Raw genomic sequence first — 25,195 nt, 5'->3', positions numbered from 1 at the left:
ACTCATATGTGAAGGATTCTTACATCTCCAGCCAAGACCTCTGCAGGACAAATCAGATCACAACCTTGTTTTTCTATCCTCCGAATGTACAATATAGTTCAATAAGTTCAATACAGTTCATTAAATTATATGGCATATAATTTAATATATGCAAAATATTGTATATATTGAAATATATATTCTTTTGCAAACAGAAAAGCAGCGGTAAACTATTTTTCTCTTGCCTTCCTTAGAAAACCAGTTTGAAATAAATAAATGAAATTAACCTTTCGTATGCAACTGAGAAATAAATCTATTAGAAACATACGAGAAAAATACTATCATAATTCACTCTACAATGGGGGATAGAAAATAAATCCAGGTCACACTTTTAAAAACAACTGTATTTACTGTACTATTGTGCGATGCTCTACTGTCACTTTAATATGCATTTAAATGTCATAAAACGCCAATGTAATTATGAACAAAACTTACATTGTGACTGCAGAAAGATGTGCAAAGACGACACGTTACACGGCAACTTTTCTGACTGATTTAATACCACATGGGTTACATTTTACATGAAGGACACCACAGAAGGAGGAGGAAGAAGAGAAGGAAGGTGTTCACACTGCAGCACTGGCGCAGCACCCTCATGAAGAATGGTCGCGTGCAACTAGCACTGGGCCGACTCCTGCGGCACCTCGAGAAGCTAAGTCTGGTGCTCCAAGTGCAACGAACTACATGTCTAAACCAGCTCAACTTTAAAATCTGCTGGATAAAGTGCAGAGGTGTTTCAATGTGCTATGAATACATCAGGGTGGGTTGGGTTAGTGTATGGAAGCGGCTTTATACAGTCTATACAACTTTCCAGCGGTTTCTAAATTAACTGGTTTGGATTTCATTGTCAAAGCGGGCGGAGGTCGGACAGCCGGGGCGAAGCTGCCCTGCAGGGGGAGCCAAAGCTACTGCAGGGGCAGATTCTGCTGTTTGTGTCTTTTAGAGCCACTTGGAATGATGATCCAGTCTAAAATATACCACGTCTCTGTGGCATTTACATTTACAAAGTTACATTTCCAAAGAAAAATGGCATCATAACGAGATAGCCGTTTTGAGTTAAAACAATTTTTTTCTCCTGCTTCGAAATCATTTTCTAAGTTGTGATATTGTCACCGCCAACACTTTGTAATATTCTGAAACATAGCCGGAAGGAAAATGATAGAAAACGCGACTCAAATAAATTAGTAGTAGTTTGCTTGTTGCAGGAAGCGGGCGTCGATGCTGATCTGCTCTAACAGTACGTGCTTCTGTTAGCATGCTAGCTAGTTTTAAAAAGAGTGATTCACCGTTTGTTTTTGACATATTGGCATGTGACTTGACTTGATGTTTTGACTGGCTTTAGGTGTTCCTTAAATTGGAAAGCTGGAGGTTGAACAATTCTGGATACTTTTCTAGTTGTTTTTATAGCAACCTCGTTTAAGCTAGATGGTTAGCAACAGGCGGTGTAGGGGAACTCTGAGGTTGCTACGGATATTCCTTTACATCTCTCTACAAGAACTTTAAACTGCAGGTATAGTTTGAACAGAAGATGTTGACGACTGTTTAAGAAGGTCATATCAATAACAGACCATCAATAATCAATGACAATAACATATCAATAACAGACCATCGCCCGCTCAGCGCCTACTGTAGGCAAGAGCTACTGAGAAGGTCACATGGTTAGCATCGTATGCCGAGTTCTGATACCCAAAAACATTCAGCTGCACTGAACTCTATGCTAAGTGTTAAGATTGTCTCCTATAACGTTCAAGAACCAAAGCATATCAAACAGGCTCACATATATGTCTGAGTTTTGTCACCTCAATGTAATATTTAGCCATATCCAGCAATAGTAGGGTCTCCCGAAAGGAACAGTACTTGTAGAAAACAGCTTAATGTCACATACAACAAAGAAAAACTACAATACATGAGATCTAAATCAAACAAATCGTCTACGACTACAGCTGAAACAAAGTCAATTCACCATCAGTACACACAGACCGGTGTCTCTTGGATTTCTTGTCATTATAAATGATTGGATAATGTCATAGTGGGAAAACCCCTCAGCTCGGATACTCTGTGTTCAGGTAGTACTCAGAAGGATTGTACGTATGCTTTTACTCACTCGGGGTAACTTCTACCTGCAGTGATGAACATTCCAAACAGATGTTTCATAGTTGGGAGTGCAATATGTGCTTTTCTTCGGGTTGAAATTCTGGATCGTGTTACAGAACCGAACACATAAAACTTGTTTCTCTTCCTGGAGCCTCATAGGTCAGGGTGGTTTGGTCCATCTGTCTCCTATTAACCGGTTTTGGAGAATTTACTGTCTTGGACAGAGTCAACTGCGTCTGGTAAAAGTTCTAATCCCAAAACAAGCCACAACATTCCCGTTCGGCAACACGCACGGTAAACACACTCACTGCATGCCTTCAATTCAACTCCAGAGGAAAATCAGATGGGATGGGCTTTTCTTTTTGTTGGACTAGAACTTCAACTTGCCATCTTTTGCAGGTTTCAGCGCACAGATAGGAGCGGCTTGTGGGCCTGCCTAGCATACCATCCGGAGCAGATTTTACACAAGTCAGATTGTTCTGGTAGTGGATCACATCCAAATATAAAGAACATGTTTCAGCATGAATGTAAAATACCATGGATTAATAGTGACGGGGGGGGAAAAAGTCAGTGGAGGAAGATAAACAGACGCTGTCTTTATAAACGATGTTTCTTCAGCATGGTCGATGCCAAGACGGCGGCTCTAGGAGAGAACACAACCTGTGTCCTTCTGGGGCTTCAAATCAGGCTCCTTCACCGGCTTCACCTCCTCTTCCTTGGGCTTGGCCTGGTTGGGACAGTAGAGCACAGTAAGACATGAACACTGGATCAGGTCAGCTTTTCATAAAAGCTGTTTAGCATGTCTGTATCAAACTGCCGTAGCATAACGTGACCTGAAACTGCAGTATGATATTTTACAAAGATGCGTTTCGTAGGAATTTCTCAAAGCTATATATATATATTTTTTATTTTTATTTTTTTATTTTTACAAAAGTTTCCTGCTGCACCTTTCAAGACTATAGAGTTCTAATGATCTTGAAACAAAAACTCTAGCGAGGCTTTTCTAGACCGGGTATTAGTAGATTACTGCATGGATTCATAAACCGACAGCACACCTTGTCATTTTTGGCTCCCTTGGTGAGGTCAAAGGTAGCATAGACCTCAGGAGTGCACTGCTCGCTGAGGGGCGGCAGCTCGAAGGGGACCGGCTCCGCCAGACCGTAGCTGGCCTTCAGCTCCAGCTGGGGAGGCTCAGCAGGAACCTTATGGAAGTATCTGTGGAGCAACACCCAGAAAACATTAAATAAACAAACAAAACAAAAAGAGAAAAACAGGAGAACTTTGGATTGTTTATGTTCTTCTCACTCAGTTTTGCAGTCGCAAGCTGCTAACGTTCTATATTTTAGAAGTTTTAGACTTTTATGAGCAAATACTAAGAAAGAATATTATACCCAACTAAATATAATTGGATAATTTAATGAATAATGCTACTGATGGAAGAGGGGTATGTGTCTACCCACTCCTCTGAACGTGCAACTATACATTGCTGCTCTTTTGTTTGAAATTCTGTTTCTTTGTATATAACGTTTTATTCATTTATTGTGCTACATTTAATAAACTCAAAATGTAACAGTGCTCTCTGGTTCATGTCAGACGGAGGTGTTTCAACGACAGACCACCAGAGTGCACTGCAGCTGAGTCAGCATTAAAATGTGTGTGTGTGTGTGTGTGTGTGTGTGTGTGTGTGTGTGTGTGTGTGTGTGTGTGTGTGTGTGTGTGTGTGTGTGTGTGTGTGTGTGTGTGTGTGTGTGTGTGTGACTCACATGAAGCCGTTCTCTCTCTGGCATTTCTCCAGCGTGGTTTTAATGAGCGCGCCCAGCTTGAGGAAGAACAGCTGCTCTGACGGCTTGGCCGTGGTGCCGGGCCCTTTGGTCTGACGGTACTCTTTACACAGCGCCTCCGCACGGGAGTAACCTGAACACACACTGTGTTAACGCCCACAACATACAGGGAGCGCAGCGGGGTCGGGGAGGAGAAGACCTCTCACAACTCATGACTGGATGTGTCCATAACAGAGCAGCATTATGGAACCGTTTTGTTCCCTCTAGAAAAACATATCTGGAGTGCTGCCTTGGTTCTTTCATGCTCGTCCTTTAGTCTCTCATGGCAACCGTTCGGCTGTGCAAAGGCAACCAAATCGCTGGCTGGACCTAGCACAACTTTCGAGACGGTTTCAGAGCGTCTGCCTCACAGATGAGCCCTCCCCACTCAGCTCCTTCAGACTAGCGGCAGCAGCAATTATCAAACTCCTTGTGGAACTACCTAATTGCTGAGCGCATGATAGGAGCCACTTCTCGATAAACAGACGGTAACAGTTAATTTAGCTATCAAATGGCACCACATGCCTGGAAAATACATAACACTGCATCTTTAAATACACAGTGGCAGGAAACAAGAAGCAAACACACAGGAAGCACCTGTGACATCACTGGCAGTCACTGGTTCTGACTCAGGCATGACAAAGGGAGAGGAAACGCCGCGACATGTAGCTCACTGACACTTGATAGCATGTGTGAGGTTACAGTATAACATCTCTAAGGTCGCGAACAACATATGCTCTCAATAAAGCGCGGTGCTGAAGAAGTGCGTACATTTTTCGGCCTCCTGTAGGGATCTTATAGACTCGCCACATTTGTCGCTGGCCAGCAGCGTCTGGCCATGGTAGCAGAACGCCTGCAAAGGAAAACAGAAACCGTTGGGACATTTCATGGTTAAACTTGTTTTGGGTTTTTTTTTTTTCCCCCACCCACCCATCCAAACCAAAGCCGCAAATGTGTGTCAGCTTACATAAGCCATGTAGAAGTACTGCTTCAGCTGCAGATACTTCCTCCACTTGCTGCTGCACTCCGGCTCCAGGGTGTTCAGCGTGTGGTCTGCGCCGGCACAGGTAAAAACAAGGTTTTACCGCAAACTATCAGAGTACGAATAAACCCACAGGATCAAACGGCAGAAAAATTTTACACTGCCAAAACAATATGGCTACGTAAAACGCCAACACTGACCGGCTTTCTGATAGAAGTTTGCCGTCTCAAAGGCCAAAGCTGCGATCAGGGAGGCGTTGTGCTTGAGCTCGATGGCTCTGGCAATCGTCACTGGAAAAATGGAACGGAATATCGGATTGTTTTTAAAGTTAGCTCTGTTAAAAATGATTCGGCACAACACCAAAAACGCACATATTAAAAACTAGAAGAAAAAAAAAATTAGGAAATAAAAAAGAATAAAATATTGGAATTGAAACTGACCGCATTCACTTCTCTCATCCCCTCACACACTTACACACTATGGTTGTTGTTTTTATTTTATGGTCAAAAAGATAAGATTAAGTTTTATTTGCTGTTAAAGAAACACAGTGTTACCAAGTTTAAGACATAATCTAAGTAATGAAAGGTCAAGTTTACTATCTGTTCATGTGCATCGCTGTCCCGTTGTGACTCAGCAGTACCTTCCTGTGCCTCGGCTTGGCACTGGATGATATACGCGTCCAACACTCTGGGCTCCAGGTCTCGGCCCTTTTCAGCCGGGGTGATGAGGCGGGGAACGTGGACCTCCTACGGCAGAGATGCAAAACACATTTTTATTTTTTTTAATTTACAGCTCATTGGCCTGTCATGTGTTTGCTTTCAGAAATATGTAGAGTTGTAAATATTGGAAGTTTAAACTTGTGCTTCACCTTGAGAGTTTTGAAGATTCCAGCAGCAACCTTCAGGCTCTTGTGAACATCCTTGGCTTCGGGCTCCGTTATGCTTTTGGAGAGGCAAACATGGCCGTCAGTATGCTACAAGAATATCCTGGTCATTTTCTGTGGTCAGTTGGCATATCGGGGAACCAACTGTCAGCTCAAATAAGTCAACAAACACACAACCAGGCAGTTTATCTACACGTTTGAATCAGAAACAACATTTTGTTAATCAATAATTCATTTCAAGCTTTTTAACAGTAGCATATCCATTTTGTCCAATGTAAACAGAACTTCAGTGTGAAGCAGCGTCAGATTATAGCAGGCGGAGGATTTTTCTTCCGTCTTTGGTAAAAGACTGTAAGGCTTTCCATTCGCTGGTGCTATGCAATCGCACCAGAGTTCACTGCAACCAAGACAAGACCTCGGTTTGTAAGACCAGAGTTTGCTTTTTTGAGCGTTCCTTCCCAAACAAAGCAAACATTCAAAATAATTTGATAAATGCAGGCTAAACAGAGCTGGTGTGAATGCAGCCATAGAGTGTTTTACTAAAGGTAAAAGGGCTTTTAACTCAGTACTAACAGGCTGTACCTAATAAAGTAGCCAGCTAGTGAACAGACTGCGTAAGCAACACTTGGCAGTAATTTCACTATAAACGTCTGAAACGTGCCACAAAATTGCGCCGATATTAAATTGCTCACAATTTTGCAAAATATTTTTTTTTCTTTTACATGCTGGAAAAAGCAACAAAGACACTTACTTTTCCTTCCCAGCTAGTCTTGAGGCAAACTTGGTGTACCAGACGGCTACATTGAAGGCCATAGAGACCAGCTCAAAGACGGCATCCTGCTGGGCACTGACAGAAACCGGGAGTTAGGATTTCTACACAACTACAATCTGAACCATGAGGTCAATCAGATCAGGTTAAGTCTGTCCACAAGGGGCCTCAAAACCGCCACAGCCTCCTCAAAGATGCTGTCTGGTACCTTGGGATGTTTCCTTGTAAGGTGTCGGTCCACTTAAAGTTCTGGATGAACCTCATCTTGTTCTCCTGTGTGCTTCCATCCAGAGATGAGATGAAGCCTGTTGGTCACAAACACTGAGACGTTTAAGGAATGAAATACAAGGGCGCTTGTTGGGTAGCAACTGCAATTTTATAAAAACTCGCTTTTCATATGCAAACGATGACGACCCAGATTGACAGTAGTCTGCTGTAAGGAAATGGTGTTACATGGATTAAGTAAATACGACCAACCAGAAAATTATTGTGTTTTAAGCAATAAAATCAATTAAGCACATAATAAATTAAGACGAGCCAACAGACATGATCTTATCTTTCTACCAAAAAATGAATTCTAAAAGTCTTCAGTCTTGTTTTGAAGGACTTGACAATTCATTTTATTTGTTGTTTCTTTATTTCTTTACTTATTTTGGATATTGAAAATGTCTTCCTGGTCCAGTGTTCAATATTTGTTAGAATTTCAAGTTTATTAATCTTTTAGAATGTGTTCTTGCATTGTGAAGCCATTATCATTATGCTACTTGAAAATGTTCTCAAAACCACAATATGGTAATGACCTCTTGGACAATTTATTGTCCAGCTATATGAAACAAAAATTACGATAGCAGTAATTTTACAGTTTCTTAAAAATTAAAAATAAAAAGAGGGCAAAGTTGAGAGGCAAAAACAGTCTTCTGCCGCTTATTTCCTTTCAATAACTGTCTGTTTATAGAAAATCGTGCTGAAACCAGCAGGGCCGAAGTGAGCGTACTTGCCTTGCAGCAGAGAGAAGTACGCGTCCGAGGCGTTCTTCATGATCTCCGGGGTGCAGGTGGAGTCTGTGAACATCTCCAACAGCCTCGCTCTGTTCGTCCTCAGGTCACTAAACGCATCACAGGGACAGAAGTCAGCTGACGATGTTGTTGCTCAAATACCAACAGGTTTCTTTCCGGACGAATAACCGGAATCTGAAATGACTTTTTTCCTGTAAAGTGCCTCAGGATGACATTTGTTGTGAATTGGCGCAATAGAAATGACCAAATTTAATTGATTTTCAAAAAACAAATAATAAGAAGCGCCAGAATGTCAGTCAATTTCCACAGCGTTATCAAACGCCTGCTGTACCAGACGTCGACTGGTCTGATAACCTGAAGTAAAAACAGCACAGCTTGACTGCTGATGGTATCACCACAACTCTTTTCAAACCAAATATGCATTACATGATTGATTGCTATCTAGAACAGCTCTCCAGCTAGCATGTTAGCTTACCAAAACAGTGCAACTTAATAAAAGTGGTGGATGGCTCTTCTTTAGGGCCAAAACTATGACTTTTTGCAACTGGCAATCTTTTATTTCATCTTTATACTTAAAAAAAAAAACAAAACAATGTAATCACCACCTTTCAGCTACCTGAAGTGCTCAGTAACAGGTAGGGGAGGGGCAACAAAGCAATATTCCATGCTGTAAGTGAGGAAAGGTTGTTACTGTGATAAAAACAACACTTTTTATCACATCAAAAAGGTATTAGGACTATAATCTCCACTGTCATTTTCCTCTTGACTTCCATTACCAAATGAAGAGGATTCAATTATTTGTGCTTAGGCTTTTTTTTTTTTATTCAAATGATTTCCTGTTAAAACTTCGAGCACCCTTTAACCTCCGGTGCTTTCAGAGCAGACTATGGAGACATTCAAAACCTCTTCCGTATTTTGCGATTCAGCTTAACGTTGACGATGGTGTGTGAATTTAATAGTGTCTTTAAAGCTGCGAGTTCGATGAACAGAAACACAGACGCGACTGAAGACGTCCGTTTTAATATAACGAGAGACGAAACAGGAAACTGTTTCTGGGAGAGCGGCTTCGGCCGTTACTGAAATGAGCCGCCTGTGTTTACAGGATCGGTTCAGTTTGAGCCCTTTGGGTATAAATCTGGATCCTCCCACTTCCTTTCTGAACTGCCCAGCATGGTGTCGATGGCTCCCCTTGTCTCATGTTTACCACAGTGTTGAGGGTAATGTTGGTAATTTGCTTCAACGATGCCGGATATGCGAACTCATAAAATCTGCAACATTAGTAGACAATTGTTGCTATCTAAAAAATTCCTCTCATTAAAGCTGATATGTGTGACTTTTATAAGAAATATATATCTTGGTTTTTTATATATCTTGTTTTTTTGTTTGTTTTTGGTTTTTTTTTACATGTTTCTTGAAATTATTAGACCATCTGTGAAAAAGATTCATCTCCTCCACCTCCTTCTGGTGCTACTATTTCCATATGAAGAAATGCACGGCTCCCAACCAAAACCAACCAATCAGAGCCAAGAGGAGGGTCTTAATGCTGATATTCAACTTGTGTACTCGCTGCTAAATGGGCTAATGGCACAGAAACAACTTACTGCAATAGAAAACCTGTTCATCCGCTGTCAAAGGTGGCTGTGCTAACGCATTCATGATAGACTTTGCTGACAGGCTAAAACTGCAGCTTAGCAGAGAGCAAACAGGGAAAGGGACGAGGAATGAGCAGCGCCACTGTGCACTAAGACAGCACAGGTCTTAGTGCTGTGATTGACTCCTGCTTAGACTCCTGGCTCTGACTGCTTGTAGTCAGAGCCAGGTAGTGGGAGAAGGCAGAGGAGCGACACTTTTTCACAGACTGTCCATCTCATACCACACTGTAACAACATGTTACAACAAATATGTAAAACATATATACATTCGATCTAAAAGTTACATACTGTAGCTTTAAAACTGTGGCGACGACACGTCCAGAACATGTCCCACCACTGAGAATTATTACAGTGAACTTATAAACACTGGTTTTGTTTTGCTTTTTAAACTTGGTAGAAATCTTACTGTTATGTTACTGTTATATATTGAGTGTGCTGCCACATGTATAATCAAATCAAAGCCAAAGTGTTGTACATTAAGTCTAAACAGTAACCTGCCAGAGGAGCATGGTGGGTGATAACGCTGCTCTGTCTCAGGTGGAGGACATTAGACTTACTTGCATATCTTGTTGGCAGCCGGGCTCCCTGCCACACCATAGAAGTTAAAGGACACCGGCGCTGTTGCCTTCAGTGGGTTTCTGTGAAACCAATGGGCCATTGTGTGGACAGGGGCGCACCTACAGAGGGAAGGCTACAACACAGTGACAACAGGTTAATAATGACACCGACGCGCTCGCTGTGTTGTCTGGGATCGAGGCTAGCTCGTGAACAGCTCGTTTCGCTGCTTATTTTTCAAACGCGCGACGTTTGTAAGCGAACGTGAAGGGTTCCTACGTCACTTTTACGACGTCGCGGCTACATCTCGCCGTGTTAGCGCTCTGATAAAACACCTTTCACGTCAACTCAAACACACTTCATAACACAGAAAGGCCCACACTATTGTCCCGGTCATGGACTGTGACTAAATATGTTATTTCCCCTACTACATAAAGACAAAAAGTCCATGACGTCAGCTAACAGAGAGCAACCACAGCTAACTGGCTAATTGTACAACCGCAACCCGGAATAGTTCGGTAAGGTAAACAGGGAGTTGTCAGACGGCTTCATAAATATACACGAAGTGGTCTGAACGTAGCTGAACTTCCACTATTTACCTGTCAATGCGTCGCCGTAGATCAGCGATTTGGTTGCCTGGAAAGTCTGACAGTGACAACTAACTCACTTCCGGAAATAAACACGAAACAGAGGCGGACCAATGAAAACGGGCGCTCTTGTCACGTGGCATACACAAAAGCACTTCAGATCTTCACTCACTGTGGGGGGTTTCCGTACGGCTTCATACACGTAAAACACGACACAAGTGCATTTTTTGTTTGACAGTTTTACTTGCGACAGTTATCATTTTAAGGGCTTCTTCCTTTTCTCTCACATTAGACGTACATTGTGTAATAAATGTAATTACAGACATTGTGTTTCTAAAATTAGTCATTATCTTCTATTGGCAATGAAAGATTCAACAAAAAATTGTTCATGAATAAAAAGAAATTTGTCTATAAACTGAGGCCAAACAGAAAACAACTCTTGCTGAGCTTTATGATCATTGTTTCATATTTTAATATTTCATCTTTTAATCAACTAGGCACATATGCAACCGGAATCTGTGTGGTTATTGATTTCAACATAATTACCAGGTTTGTATGTTTTGATTATTTCCATTACCTTTGTGCTTTAAAAGAAAAATACCATGCAATATCACTTTACAAACTTTTTATTAGCATTTTTTAAAAGAAATTACAAAAGTTCATTTTTCACAAGTATTTTTCCCCCATCTGACAAATAATGTCTAGCTACTTCAAGTGATGATCAAAACAAATCAATAGAAAAGAGAAATGACCGCCCCAAAAAAATGAAAAAAAGATTGATTCATCCTTTAAAATAAAGGAGTCATTAATAAGTTCACACACAAAATTTATGGAAATTATTTGTGCTGTGGATTGTCATCATTATCTATCCCAATGTCAACTTCACTGTTGACATTGACGTTCTTGTCAGCAAAAACACAAGCAGAAATTCATTTCACAATCACATTCACTACAAATCAGGTGCACCAAAACAGGGTCAGAAAAAAAGCCCCCATCAAATCACTTTAACCACAAATCAATATTTAGATTTGAATGAATAAACAACCAGAACCAAACAAATATCCCAAAAGGAAAAAACAGAAAGGTCAAGTACTTAGGTGTAAGTACTTAGTTTTTTAATAGTCAGTGCATTTTAAGAAGTAATTTCCAAACAAGGCACTTTTGTTCAGATTGAAGGCAAAAACAAAATCATGTAAAGAAAAATAATGAAACAGAAGAATTTTTTTTCCTTAAATAAAATTCTAATTTAGTTCATTCTGTTCTCATTAACAAAAATGTAAAAAAAAAATCAATATGTGAACATAGAAGGTGCAAATATAGAAAAGCAGCAATGCAGGCAATCCTGATGTTTGCAGAATCAAAATCCTGGTTCCAAAAGGTCACTTTTTGGTCTGTCAGAAAGTAAATAAGAGCATAAGAAAAAAGTACTTTCCGGTCCCCTGGTCCGAGATCAATACAACAGAAAAACAACAAAAATGCCCCAATTGTCCTGTACAGAAAAACAGTTCACACGACCCGACACGTATTGTATTAGGTGACAAAATAAGAAACTACGACTGATGAACAAACCCCAAAATTCATCAAATTTGATAAAGGTAGATTCACTTTTTTGAAACCAACTCTTTCCATTTGCCTCATTTACAATCGTACCATCATAATCACATGGAAACATTTTTAAACAATTTTCCCTAAGCAGCTATACACAAGCAGAATTTTTTCCCGAAACAAGTTCCCTAGAAACCTACAAATAAACAGAATATGAAGGTTTTTCACTTGAGAAAAAGTTCAATCGATATAAAATGTACCCTCTTGATACAGTTTAATCCAACATTGAATCACATCTCCGGATGCTTTGGCTTGTGAGGCAGACAGAAAAGCAAAAGGCTGAGCTTGCAGTCACAATGTAAAGACTTTGGCACTTTGTGGAACTTTGGCGAAATGAAAAATTCAAGTTCAGATACGATCAGCATGCAAATTTGCACGGTGTCCCATAATCATTAGGTGATGACTTTGGTGGTTGAGAGAAGAAGAACCCAAAATCCATCACATCCCGAGATACGCGTGGAAGGTTCTTCAAGATGGCACACTTGTAGACTATTGATGAAAGGACGGCGCTCATAGACGCTTAGAATAATTGTTGCATAGAGCATGGTCTCGGACATCTCCCCAGCCTCCGTTCTTCATGTGCTCCTTGTGCTCCACTGGCTCCTCCCTACTAAGGACAAGGTGTGGAGGAAAGAGACCTTCCTTGGCCTTCTGAAGGCTCTCCTTTATCTTTTGCGAGGCCTGTTCTGGTCTGCAGTTGACCTTCTGGTGGAGTCCGCAGTCTCCAGTGTGTAGGACCCTAGAGCCTTGCGCAACCAGCACCTTGAGGGGCTTTGATATGCAGGTTCCGGACAGATGCTGCAGAGTCCAGTCCCAGTTGTAATCATCGTAGGTGCAGTACTCATTGCTGCAGCCCATCAGCTTGTAGTAAACCTCCCTAGATATGCCCATGCCTATGTTGTGTTTCGTCGACATCCATCCTGAGGTCAACACCTTACCGGACATGCTGGTGAAATCTGTCACGCCGTTGTGGTTGCCCAAAGCCAGCATGTCGCAGTCTGCGCAACTTGTCTTCCTAAACTCAATCATTAATTTATAAAAGTGGAAAAAGTCTGGCAAGATGTAGTTGTCTTCCTCGAGGAAGACGACAAAGCCGCTGTAGCCTTGCATCGCCTGCACTCGCTCCCAAACGAAGTGCAGCTTCCACCACCAGTGGTGTTTGGTTTGCGTGATGAACGCCTCCCTGTAGTGTCCGTACGAATCAGGGTGGTCTGCGTTGAGGCATCCTGTTCTCCGAGCCAAGTCCTTGGGCATGTCTCGGGGACAGTCCCGTGGGTCCTGCCCAGGAAACTCTTTGGGATACAGCTGGGTGCTGAAGGGGAAATAAATCTGCAGCACCTTGCAGAAAGTGATCCCTTGCACAATCGTGTTGATTTCCTGCGAAAAATAGTCGTGGCTGAAGATCAGGAGAAAACTGTGCACCTCAGCAGCTGTCTCCAGCGACCTGATGAGGAGCTGGAGGTATTCGGGCCTGTTGTGGACCTGCACAACCAGCACCAGCCGGGGCTCCCCGGGAAACCTATCTGCATTGTGGACACACTGCTTGTAGTTGGCGCTGTAAACGGACTGAGTCAACTCCGACACAGAGCCGAAGTTGAACACCTCGCAAGAATTCGTGCCCTGATTTCCGCCGCTGTCCACGCTCCGGGAGCCGTCTGGTCTCGCGCCGTCTTCAGAGACGACCAGCACACGTGTTGAAAACAGGAGGGTCACGAGCACGAAGATGACTCCCAGCAGCAGGAGCAGATTCCGCCTGAGCAGCCGAAACCTCATCTTTCTCTCCCTGAGAGCAAACTTTGGACTTCAGCAGAGGCGGCTCTTGTTCACCTCCTCGCGCGCGTCTGCATCGTTGAAAGTCGCCGCCGCGTCGCGTCGCGCCGCGACCCTCCGGTTTCCTGCCACGGCTTTTCAAAGGAAGCCCCGAGCCGTCGCGTGACGTTTTCTTTTTTCTCTCAAAAGCCGAGTTCAACCTTTTTCTCCGACACTACCGTCTGTCCGCTGGAAAACCGAGTCATTTTCCCAGGCGGCCGCCCCCAGAAAGAGCCTGAGGAGGGAAAGAACATTTCAGAAAACAAAACAAAAAAAAAAGAATAAAAAAAACTTCACACAAGTTGCGAGTTTCCATAAAACAAGAAGAAGCGGACACACTTACCCCGAGCTCTGAGCGAAGTGTCAACACGTTAAGACCAGGAAGAGAATGACAGAACGGTGATGCAAGTTATTGACTGCTGACGTGTACAAGCCAGCCAACGAGGAGAGAGCGCGAGCTGCTCCTCAGCGAATCACTGTCCTGCCCGAGGTCATGTAACAAGAGAAGGAAATGTAATCTGCAGCCAGCAGGATACTTTAGAAAACTCTTACCTTCATAACACTTCTTTGTTCGTTAAAAGGGTTCCTGCGTGTAAACTAGAAAAACTATGGACCTGGTTTTTCCCCCCAGGTCTACATACATGGAAAAAAGCCACAGCATTCTTTGTCCCATTTTCTAAAACATGTCTTTTGCTCCACTTTGTGTTTAATCCTTTCCCACTTTCTTGACACTTGTTCTGTTCTTTCTTCCTGGTGTCTTTCGTTCATTCTTTGTTTTCATCCTTCCTTTTGCTTTTTTCGTCCTTCCATGATGTGTCCCTCCTTTCTTTTCCACATCTTTTCATTTCTCCCTTGTCTTCACCATGTACCGATTCTTCTGCCCTTTCTGTTATCCCCACTGCTGCCCTTCATTTGTCCTTTTTGTCTTCTGCCCACAATCTTCCCTGATGTCCCCCCCGCTCAACTCGTTTCCTGTTTTTTCTTCTCTTGTCGTTCTTCCTGTCTCCGGTTCCATATTTAGGGCTGCAACATCTGCCAGTAAACTTTGGAGATCTGAGTCTAGAAATGATATTTCTTTTTTTTTTTTAATGTAAATTCTGTAGGATCCCTTGACATGTTCATCTTTAGAATGTCAGTGTGAGGTAATGGATTCTTGTGGAGTGATAAAGTGAGACAGCTCTCTGTTTTTATGTCACTTAAAAAGAAAAAAGAACATCCAAACCCTTTGGCCTTGGGTTTATGTGTGCAGGTCTTGCTGGTTTCACAAATAACGAAAGCCTGGATGAGTCCGTGCCCGAAAGCCTCAGGCTGACAAACCTGATATCCCTGTATCAGGAGGAGACAACAGAAGATGGAACCAGAGAGGCTGGGACTTGTGTCAGGTACTGGGTCAGTAATATGCTGCAAGAAGATCCTGTCGCATGGAGAGTTAAGATGTGCACTGGTGCATAAAGAAAGAAAAAAAATTGAAATCTTATTAAAAATGACATAATTCATTATTTATTGTTCTGTTTGGATATGAAAATGCAAAAATATCTTGCAACATATTATCACATAGAATCACACATTTGCATTGTCTCCTGTGGGAAAAGGCTTCAAGGCCAAACATTTTCAGTGTTTGAGAAATACATTTACTCAAACACTGGGATTGGTCTAATAAAGTTTCATTTTGATGATGTTTATTTTATATATATATATATACTTCAGGGAAAAATTCTTCTTTGACAAGTGTGTCAGAGAAAAAAAAGCTTCTGTTGTTTGTACTTTGCAATTCAAAATTTCACAGAATAAAGTTCAATAAAATAACAAATAGCATATATATATATATATATATATATATATATATATATATATATAGAGAGAGAGAGAGAGAGAGAGAGAGAGAGAGAGAGACTGTCATAACTGCGTGTTTTTGGTGCTTTCATTGATTCATTAGTGGTGAAAGGTGTGAAGGCTTTTCAGAAGTGTCATCCCACTGCTGCTCATCTTTCGCTCGCACCCCGTTCACTGCACCGTTGTATGTTAAATGTGTAAAACTAATCCAGATCATCACATTAGTTTTCCATCATTATGCTGTAAAAGTCAAGAGGATGTTACCATAAGGAGGATGTGTATGTCCTCCTTATGGCAACATTTGCATTTTATTTGTTAATGGTAGCTGCAGCAAATGCAAATATCTCACTCCTCTCATCCTGTACCTTGTGGTTAATGAAGGATCCCATAGAATGAGGCTTGTTGTTACTGGATTTTTTTTTCCATGTGAATTAGATATTTATATTCACTGTGTTCATTTGGTAATAAAATGAAGTGGTGTGGATGTCTGGTTCGAGGTCATCTGTACAAGAGAAAGAAGTGAAAGGATTTTGGACACAGTGTCGCTGAAAACATATATTTGAGAGTTGCACAATTGTCTGGCTGGAAATTGTTTCCAAATTCTGTTCAAGTTTAGCGAGTGAGTGTTTGTGAAAGGTTTGCTCTGCTGCACACAGGATGGCGAGTTGGAACACACAGATAACGTCAGGAAGTTTGAGCTCGTGAGCCGGAAGTTGAGTGGAAGTGCGTTGGATGACCTAAATCAAGTAGTTGGGTCAGCAGACACGGCAGTCTGCTGACCGCAGCACGGAAAGTGGTCCAGGTTCAGTAAAACTGTTGACACTTATTACATTTGGAACCATCAGCTCGTTTTGGACCTTTGTTTGTTTGGATTTCTCTCTGCTTTAAATGATCAGAGAAGTTCCAACAACAGGCAACAACACATTTTGTTCATTTCTCTGCACACCACACCGAAACAGACATTTTAATCTAAATGAGCCCCCCCACCCCTCAATGTTTTACATGAAATCTGACAAAAACTTTTTTCTGTTTTCTGTCGGTTATGGTAACTAAACATGTTTCTGTTTGACAAACAGCAGACCAGTCTTTAAACTTCTTCTTCAGTCTACATACATCTGGGTTTCCTAAAGCACAGACCATAAGTTCTTGTCCTTTTCTAGATTTTATGGCAGGAGTAAAATGGCCCCTCTATACCTCCAGTATAGGAAAGATGAGCAAAGCTTCACCTTTTATTCTAAGACACCTTTTACCAGCATAGGCTTTAATTTCAATTATGGGTTTGAGAATTTTCCCCAAATCTGCATCAGAATACCCAAAAGATACCAGGCACAGTCCAATTCCCTATGTAACATTTATCACTATTGTACAAGACAGTACATGTTGCAAACATGGTTGTCATGGTTTTTAAGTGTGGCTCCTGTACCTGTTACTTCAGGTGCAGATCTTGGGGGCGTGGCCTAGGCTGAGTGTTGTGTACAATCTTCTAATCCATTTTGTACATACAGAGCTTAACGCCTAGAAAGTTAGGCCAAAACTAACCTGAACAAAAGTTTTTTGGGTTTTTTTAAGCATTCTATTCTGTTTACCAGAACAAAGATTCACCTGATTGAGAAAAATGAAAAAATACATATAATAATGACCCTTCAAGAAACTATTCAAAACTGTAATCTTGCCCCGAGAGGCTTCCTGCATGTGGGTTAGAAAATGACCCCCCTATCAGAACAATATTAGCCTCCGATTGTAAATTTGAATGCTTTATGAATTTGCACGACTTCACAGGTGCAGCTGAGCTACATGGCCATGGAGCCGGGTTCACATTTGTGTCTGTTTATCCATTTTCTCTGTTGATTTGATCACCTTTTTTTATTATTATAATTTATTATTATAATTATTATTATAATTGTTATTATTCATGTAGAGGACCAATGATGTTGCACTTTTAGTTTTCTGATAGATGTGACGTGTCCAAGTATTGCAAAGTGTCCATGATGATCGGCTTTAAAAAAATAGAAAATAAAATAAAAAAAGAGAATCATATTTTAAAAAAATGTTATTTTTGATTTGAAGGAAGTGTGCTACTGGCAATTCTGTTAAAACTCTCATTTCGTCACTTTGGGAGACTTGGGATTTTTTTTTTTCTTTCTTCTTTTTTCAATATTATTTTTCTCTAAAATATTTAGTGCAATACTTAAGCTACTGCAACAAGAGATGGATTTACTTTAAGACCTTTCACACGTCTTCAGCAGGGCTTCTAATAAATACAGGCTGCGAATATAAACCTATAAATTCTAATAGTTTAAGCACATTTTCAGGGCATTTTTTGTTATGCTAGGAGGATGAGCATACTTGGATTATTTATACAACTGCAGTGAGGAATAGAAGTATAAAATATATCTGTTATTTCCATGTCTGTGGTTCCCAGGCCGTCCAGCCTGGGGGTCTCCCATACGCTGCTGATGCCGCCGGCCTCCAGTGAATCATTAAAACCCCTCTGAGGCTTTTGCAGGAAGTCCTCCAGCATTCTCTTATGTGTGTGAATGCACATCAGGTTGAGGAATCTTCTGGAAAACATTTAAACTGTCAGTCGTAGATTTATTTCACCTTTATTACATTTTGAGAGTTTTGGGCATGGACGTTTATGGGCTTGAAACATTCGTGGAAGACTTTGGTCTGTGTCCACGAACATGAATCAGAGCGTCGTTAAATCCACTTGGAATTTTGTTGGGGTTTTTTTCTATCTGGTTTTAACTATTAAATTAAAAAACACATTAGAAAACTAGTTCTTATTTTTCAGTCAATCCGTCTGGCTCTTTTCCATGCAGAGCAGTAAATATATTCTGAACTCATTCCAAGCAGCTAGCCTTGATTAAAAAAATAGTTTTTGTTTCTTTGTTGTTGTTGGTTTCTATTACATATTTTTAAAAACTGTCACTATGTCCTAAAAGTATAATATGAGACAGGTAATCTGTGAAAAAAATCAAACTCCTCGCTGTGCTGCTGTTATTGTCTGAGGAAATGCAACCCTCAAACCAAAACCAACCAATCAGAGCAAGGAGGAGGGTCTTAGCGCTGGTAAGCAACCAGGTGTAGGTGCTGCTTCATGCGCTAATAGCGTAGGAACAACTTACTATGATAAGAAAACTTTAACTACTGTCATCAGTGGCTACGCTAACTAGCTACTGCTGTATCCAAGCTGTAGTGTAGCAAAGAGCAAGGGTCAGGGTGTGAACAGCATGTACACGAGAATGATTGACAACGCTATGACCCTCTTCCTGGCTGCGATTGGTTGTTTCACGTTAGCACTGGGAGAAAGTAGAGGAGCGCAATTTCTTTGTCACAAGTATCCATCTGCTGTTCCAACATACTAACAGTTTTGACAAATATGTAAAAAACAAATATGTGAAAAAGTCATTTTTACAAAAGTGACATAGCCCAGCTTTCGGGAGATTCATGAAAGATGGGCTATGTGCTGCATTAACAATGGCTGCTTTCCATTTTGGAATCTATGCATGTTGTATGCCGAAGGGGGAACTTGTAACAGTTTGCTGGAATGAAGTACATTTTACCTACGTCTCTGTTTTCCCTTCTTGTTTAAGTCAAAATGGCGGCTGTGAAATCGGCCTGTTCCACTCTAAATGCATTCCAGAACAAATCCCTGATATCTCTAAACTCTTTTCTCTGGCAACATCTTATTCCTACACCATGGATCTTACCAGCTCAGATCCATGGCCCTAGATGTAATTCCCAGCGCAGCTGTTTCCATCTCAGTTGCACTACAACGAAGTGTTGGCTGGGGGTTCTGCATGATGGGCCCGGCAGGAGCGTACCATCTGCAAAAAGCAAAAATGAAATCCAAGGTAAACAGAAAAACATTTTGTCATCTGAGTGGGCCATTAAAGTGATGGAGCAGTGTTCATATGTCACACTTTATAACTCAAAGCCAGGCATTTAGGGGTCAAGCACTCCGTCACTTCCCACGTGGCGCAGTGCGCGGCGCTGCAAAACCCAAACAATAACGTGCCTTACTAATTACTAATTACAAAGTACGTGTGTCTGTTGTCTTGACTACAACACTGCGACATGGTTGCATGTCCTCCCCCACCTGTCTTCTTTCCATCCCCTTTCTGTTGGACTTCTTTCAAAATAAATGCCACCAGTTCATGCCATGTTAGGACAGGAGATGAGACGTTTCCACCCCTGAAATGATGGTGCATAGAAACACATATTGAAGTCTAAACTGTCTCAGAGAGTAAACACAATAGAAACATGCTTAATTTGTGGCATCGCTCATTAAAATGGCACATCTCTGATGTATTAAAATGAAATACGACAGATACCCTTAATGACATTGTATTAGCGATTAGGCAATGCATTCAGCAAGTACTTTTACTTTTAATACTTCAGCATTGTTAAAAGCACTTTTGAACTTTTTCTCAAGTATAAATGTTAACGTGGTACTTTTACTTTTACCAGACTGCATTCTTGTCTGTGTGTTTGCACTTTTAGTAAAGTACATTGTTTGAGCTCTTCCTCCACTGCTGACATGTCGCCAAAAGTCTGCAGATAAAAACCATGAAACGATGACTCAGTGATGGGTGTTATAACTCAGCGCTGCAGTTCTAAATACGGCCACACGGTGGCAGCAGTCAACCGGCTGACCCTGAGAAAGTTTGCTCAAATGTAAACACGCGATCATACCGCACGGTGGCGCGATGCAATGCAGTGTAAATAAACTAATTATAATATTAGTAGTCTGATCCAGTGTGTGTGAGCTGAGCAGTCCCTTTTCCTCCTTGCATCAGGGTTTACTGCTTGTCTGCCACACATCTTTCTCCAATCACACATCCGGATCTCTCCCAACAGAACCCAGAGCAAACATTACTCTTTGTGAGCCGGCCTTGGCCGCTTTTCAAGAAACACACACAATTTTCTGCCCTTCCTCTAAACACGCTGTGAGCTGTGTGCACTTTTAAGGGCCCGGCAGAAACGACACTAATCATTCCGGCAGGACTGCGAAAGATGGTTTTTATTATCTGTCCACAATATGTTCTCACCCTCTGCTTGAAACAGACTGCGGACGTGATGAATTGTCACTGATCAGGGCCTTGCAAAAGTATCCAAGCCTCAGGAATAGGGGTGGGCAGTTATTGTACCAGAAAAGTCTTACAATGACAATTTTGATGTATTGTTGTCTTGATCAAATTTGCATTAATGTTTTGGCAGATTCAATTTAAATTTCTTCAGAAATGTTCTAGTTGGAAATTTTATTTTTTATATTTCCTCTTTGTTTTGTCCCACCAATATCAGTAAATTTCAAAATTTGATTTTATGTAGTTAATGTGTTGCAAATTAGTAATATAAATCAAACTTGTTGTAAAGTGGAAAGATAGTCATTGTTGGTTTTTCCACATTTTTCACAAATACAGCTGGAAAGTGTGGCGTGGCCTTGAAGTCAGCCTCACTCACCAGAACCGACTCAGTGGGTTGTAGAACCACAGCTGGCTGATGCCAGGGGCGCCTGCACATGTGGATCAATGGAGGGCGTGTCCCCTCTTGAAAACTGTTGGCCAACCCACTAGATCTCCCAGGGAATCCTAACTGTGAAACCAAAAAAATAAATATATACATACATATAGAAAAGTTTTTGTGGAGGTGCCTATCAGCTTCGTGCAGCCTGGCGAAACATTTTGCGTTCATCGTGATCTTCAGGGTTACTATTCTATTCTAGCACGTTTAGATGTAAACCAAAAGATTCAGCTTTGATCAAGTCTGACGTCTGGATCTCTGCTGTTCCTTTAGAGTCCCCTTTGACCTCTTGGCCTTTTTCCAAAAAAATGCTGACAGGAATGCTTCCTCAAGGCGCTGCACATGAGTTATTTCTCTTGAGGCTTTAGAGGGACACCCCGAAGGGTCACAGAGGGGTTCAGCTTCATATTTCCAAATATTAAATTCCTTCCAGTTTATCAGTCTAATCTGATCTGTATTATTGTACGTGTGTTTGCAACACTGTTGAACTGCAGGCAATAGCCTTTGGTCTGTGCTCTGTACTGATGGGCATATTGTTGTAGGGCGCACACACACACACACACACACACACATACACACACACACCCCCACACACACACACACACACACACACACACACACACATGCACACACACACACGCACTCACTCACTCCAAGACAGCTGACCTTTTATGGCACTGGGTTAGGAGAACAAACACTCCCACAGCTGGATTTGTGGGTCAAAATCCTTTACGGCATTCTCAGGCGTGTTTTTATGATCATTATTTATTAATGTCCCCAGTTTATAAAAACGTCGTCATCCTGTGTTTTATTTTAGCTTCAGCAGCTGTATGGCTCAGCCAAAGCAGAAATGTCCAAGGAGCCCTTAAAGAGGCAGTATTATGCAAAACTGGCTCTCTTTTTCTTTTTTTTAGCTTTGATATCATTTTGATGGAGGAATCTTATCATGTTTGGTAGTGTCACATATTTCTTCATGCATGTTTAAGAATTACTCTAATCTCTGTGGCAACCATTCAGCTCTGCAAAATGCTATGTGGGTGGTGGACATAGCACCGCATTCGAGGATGAAGCTCCTCCTGTCAGCTCCAGTTTCCAAGCTTCCACCTCACAGAGCAGCCCTCTTCCCCTATTCCGCTCCTTCAGACTAGCCAGTAGCAATTAGCATACACCTGCTGAGCTCACTGTATGAGCTACATGGCGATACAATGCTGGTAAAAATGTTTTTAGAGGGGTAATAGAGAAGGGATGTTGTGATGACTTCCTGAAGGTGGCGTTTCAGACAGGTCAGGAGTCTCTTAAAGAGACAGAGGCAAAATTTCAAAATGTGGCAAATTTCTTTAAAGTCATGCTTGATAGATTGATAACAAACCATTAAGCCATAAAAATATGAATAAATAGCACTTTCTGCACTCAATGAGAACTTTTTAAGAGCGATGGGCACAGAGCGACACTAGGTGGTGCTAGTGCACCTACCGTTTTTCCTCTGGATAAAAAGAGTGCCCTTCTGAAATTTAGTTTTTTACAGTGTATTACTGTGTGACCTGCAATAAATCTCTCACTACGGCAGCCGCTGTTTCTGAGTGCCAGACAAGGTGCCCAATTTTATATACTTCAGCACCTGCCCTCCAAAATGTCTGTTCATATCAATGCTTCATAAAGCTAAATAACATTGAACATCTTTTCACACTGAGGTAATTTGGCAGCATGCAGATGAAGACTGCTTTGACTCAATTCATAAATTGTTATTTAAGCATTCAGCTATTATATTGAAGATCTTCCCTTTAGAGTCCAGAGGGACACAGAGTTATGTTAATACTGTCTTAATGCGTGTATTTATTGTGTTTTGATTAATGGAATACAAAGCATGACTCATTCCATCTGTAATGCCTCACATCTGTCCTCAACAATCCCAAGAGTTGGGTGACGCCGCTGCAACTGGACAATGTTCATATTTGCTTGTTTAAGTTCCTCCGTGAACTTGAAAACGCTTCATTTCCATTACGGAGCCCAGATTTTTAATGAAAGGCAGTTTTAGAAGCTCCAGTTCTCTGAGCCGAAGCTGATGCCGTGTGTTCAACAAGCATAAACAGCATTCCTGAGCTAGGAGGACCCCACATTCACATGATCCAAGTGTGACCGTTCTTCCAGACCACCCCAGAATGCACCGAGCATCTACAGCCGACTTACCTCCTGCGCTCTTTGACCCACATCGCTGCACGGTCGCAATAAACGAAACAGGGTTTTACTCTCATGTGTCTGATTGCTTTTTTGGAAAGCTGCAAGTCATATCAGTCATCTTCCAGAGGACAGGAGGCAGATCAGTGAGTATGTGCTGTAGAATGAGTGGAAATCATTCTGGATTATGTAATCTAGTTGAAAGTCAAGTTGAATCATACCAGCCGCAAATTACTGATATGATGTAGAGCATCGTTCGGGAGTCCTAACAAACCGCTCATTTCCATGGAAACCAAGTATGTTTATGAGGGCATTTATCAAAAAATAAAAAAGTAACGACCAGGAAGCATCTATTTTACCAAGAACCGGGCAGACATTTAACTGTCTGTTAAATGTCTATCAGCATAAAAATGTTTCTCAAACACTAGTGTTAACATGCCAGACATTTATCCACAAATTCCAATAAGCTAACGGATAAATCACAAAACAAATGCAAGAGACTTATCAAAACTGTGTCATCCAAAGAAGTCATCAACATTTCAAACAATTGGACACCAAAGTCATCAGACTTGATTCTGTCAGACTGAGAAGCACCGCTTTTGCTTTTTCAAATTAATTAATGTTAGCTAAAAAAAAAACAAAAAAACATCAACCTGTCGCTTTCTTGAAACTATAGTGAAACCAGACAGTTAAAACATAGGCTAGTATAGGGGGATATAGAATTTTAAAATGTACTCTTTTTTTTTTCAAAATAAAATGTAATTTTATTTCATTTAGAGTATCCATGGAAACTGATTGTTTATCATGCATTTTTCAAAAGATAACGGTCAAAAATAAGCTGGTTTTCTAAGAATTTGACATTAATTCAACTCATTTGACTATAAATGAACTAAAAACATATATTTCCTAAATCATTACACCACAGTTGAACATTCCTGACATTTACAGCAAAATTCAGCCCAGAAAATGGTTCATTATTTCAGAAGGATTTATGCTGAATCAAAACAACTTTCTTCTACAGTCACTCTACAGTCTAACAATGGAAGCAATTACATAAAACATACTCGGTGGTGATTACATAACACTGCTTCAGCCTCATGAACTGTTGTTAAAGGGAAGTTCAAACAACGTAAAATCACGCTTACCTTAAATTTCTTACACAGCAGCAAAAAGTTATGAACGTCAGCAGTCACTTTTTTTCTTCTTTTTAGCTTAACGTCGCTAATGAATGGTTTCGCTAATGTGTGTCCAGAATGTTTTTTCACAATGGGTCGCTTCGGTTCTGGAACAGATTTTTTCCTGGAGCCGGAACAAAAAATGATTTCTCCATGAAACAACTGTGGCACAAAGGGAAAACAAAGGGGAAGGAAAACAGTTGGCAGTCTCTGTTTTTCTGTCTGGACAGTGCTTGTGAACCGTAAATCCCATTGGAAAGTTACCTTGAACTGAGAGTTGGCAGTTCTGGCAGGACACAGTAAAATGAGAAAGTAAAAAAAAAAAGAAATGATACAAAAGCTCCGTTATTGTGGTGATCTTGGAAGCCGTAGCTTCACAATTCTTTAGACTGATTTCTGACAGAGAAATTAAGTTTCATTAGAAAAATGAAATAATTTCACACACCGGGTTTTCTTTGGAAGTCTTATGTCGTCATGCTAAATATGTTTCCCATATCTGGGGGAAAAACACATAAACTGAAACATCTGGTGCACACAGAGCAGAGATCCCTCACAATTTTCCAAATCCTGTGATTTGTCAAACACTTTCACCAGAACAAACAAATGCATAATGATGACATAGTGAGGATGACGTGCAACAGCCTTGTTTGTACCCAAATAACTGAATCCATTTGA

At 41.1% G+C, this 25,195-nt stretch overlaps 2 protein-coding genes across 3 annotated transcripts; both read right to left on the bottom strand.

The window, feature by feature from the left end:
• Positions 1-521: 521 nt before the first annotated feature.
• brox (BRO1 domain and CAAX motif containing) lies at positions 522-10,500 on the bottom strand. Its single transcript, XM_055044575.1, has 13 exons — positions 10,410-10,500; positions 9,813-9,946; positions 7,586-7,692; positions 6,796-6,892; positions 6,570-6,665; positions 5,804-5,876; positions 5,576-5,681; positions 5,136-5,225; positions 4,921-5,006; positions 4,725-4,806; positions 3,897-4,047; positions 3,189-3,348; positions 522-2,860 (listed from the first exon to the last, which is right to left on the bottom strand). Exons 2-13 carry the CDS (start codon positions 9,911-9,913, stop codon positions 2,777-2,779), a joined length of 1,233 nt encoding a protein of 410 aa, XP_054900550.1. The 5' UTR covers positions 9,914-9,946; positions 10,410-10,500; the 3' UTR covers positions 522-2,776.
• Positions 10,501-11,007: 507 nt separating this feature from the next.
• On the bottom strand, positions 11,008-23,586 carry LOC129369189 (alpha-1,6-mannosyl-glycoprotein 2-beta-N-acetylglucosaminyltransferase). Of its 2 annotated transcripts, none has more exons than XM_055044569.1 (4): positions 23,358-23,586; positions 19,358-19,474; positions 14,155-15,252; positions 11,008-14,046 (listed from the first exon to the last, which is right to left on the bottom strand). In XM_055044569.1, exon 4 carries the CDS (start codon positions 13,773-13,775, stop codon positions 12,513-12,515), a length of 1,263 nt encoding a protein of 420 aa, XP_054900544.1. In that variant the 5' UTR covers positions 13,776-14,046; positions 14,155-15,252; positions 19,358-19,474; positions 23,358-23,586; the 3' UTR covers positions 11,008-12,512. The 2 variants fall into 2 exon arrangements, with proteins under 2 accessions (XP_054900544.1, XP_054900543.1); XM_055044568.1 differs by lacking the exon at positions 23,358-23,586 and adding an exon at positions 21,111-21,197.
• Positions 23,587-25,195: the final 1,609 nt, after the last annotated feature.

Source organism: Poeciliopsis prolifica, unplaced genomic scaffold, assembly GCF_027474105.1.
Source record: "Poeciliopsis prolifica strain line A6 unplaced genomic scaffold, Auburn_PproV2 SCAFFOLD020, whole genome shotgun sequence".
NCBI classification, from domain to species: Eukaryota; Metazoa; Chordata; class Actinopteri; order Cyprinodontiformes; family Poeciliidae; genus Poeciliopsis; species Poeciliopsis prolifica.
The sequence above is the reverse complement of the archived record's forward strand: the minus strand, read 5'-3'. Positions and strand labels throughout refer to the sequence as shown.

Excerpts from the sequence above, each read along its gene's own strand:
- LOC129369189 (XM_055044569.1), bottom strand. The coding sequence starts at position 13,775 with ATGAGGTTTCGGCTGCTCAGGCGGAATCTGCTCCTGCTGCTGGGAGTC.
- brox (XM_055044575.1), bottom strand. The coding sequence starts at position 9,913 with ATGGCCCATTGGTTTCACAGAAACCCACTGAAGGCAACAGCGCCGGTG. Across the intron at positions 5,877-6,569 it reads AGACTAGCTGGGAAGGAAAA|CATAACGGAGCCCGAAGCCA; the intron begins GTAAGTGTCTTT and ends CCTCTCCAAAAG. Across the intron at positions 3,349-3,896 it reads CAGAGAGAGAACGGCTTCAT|ATACTTCCATAAGGTTCCTG; the intron begins GTGAGTCACACA and ends GTTGCTCCACAG.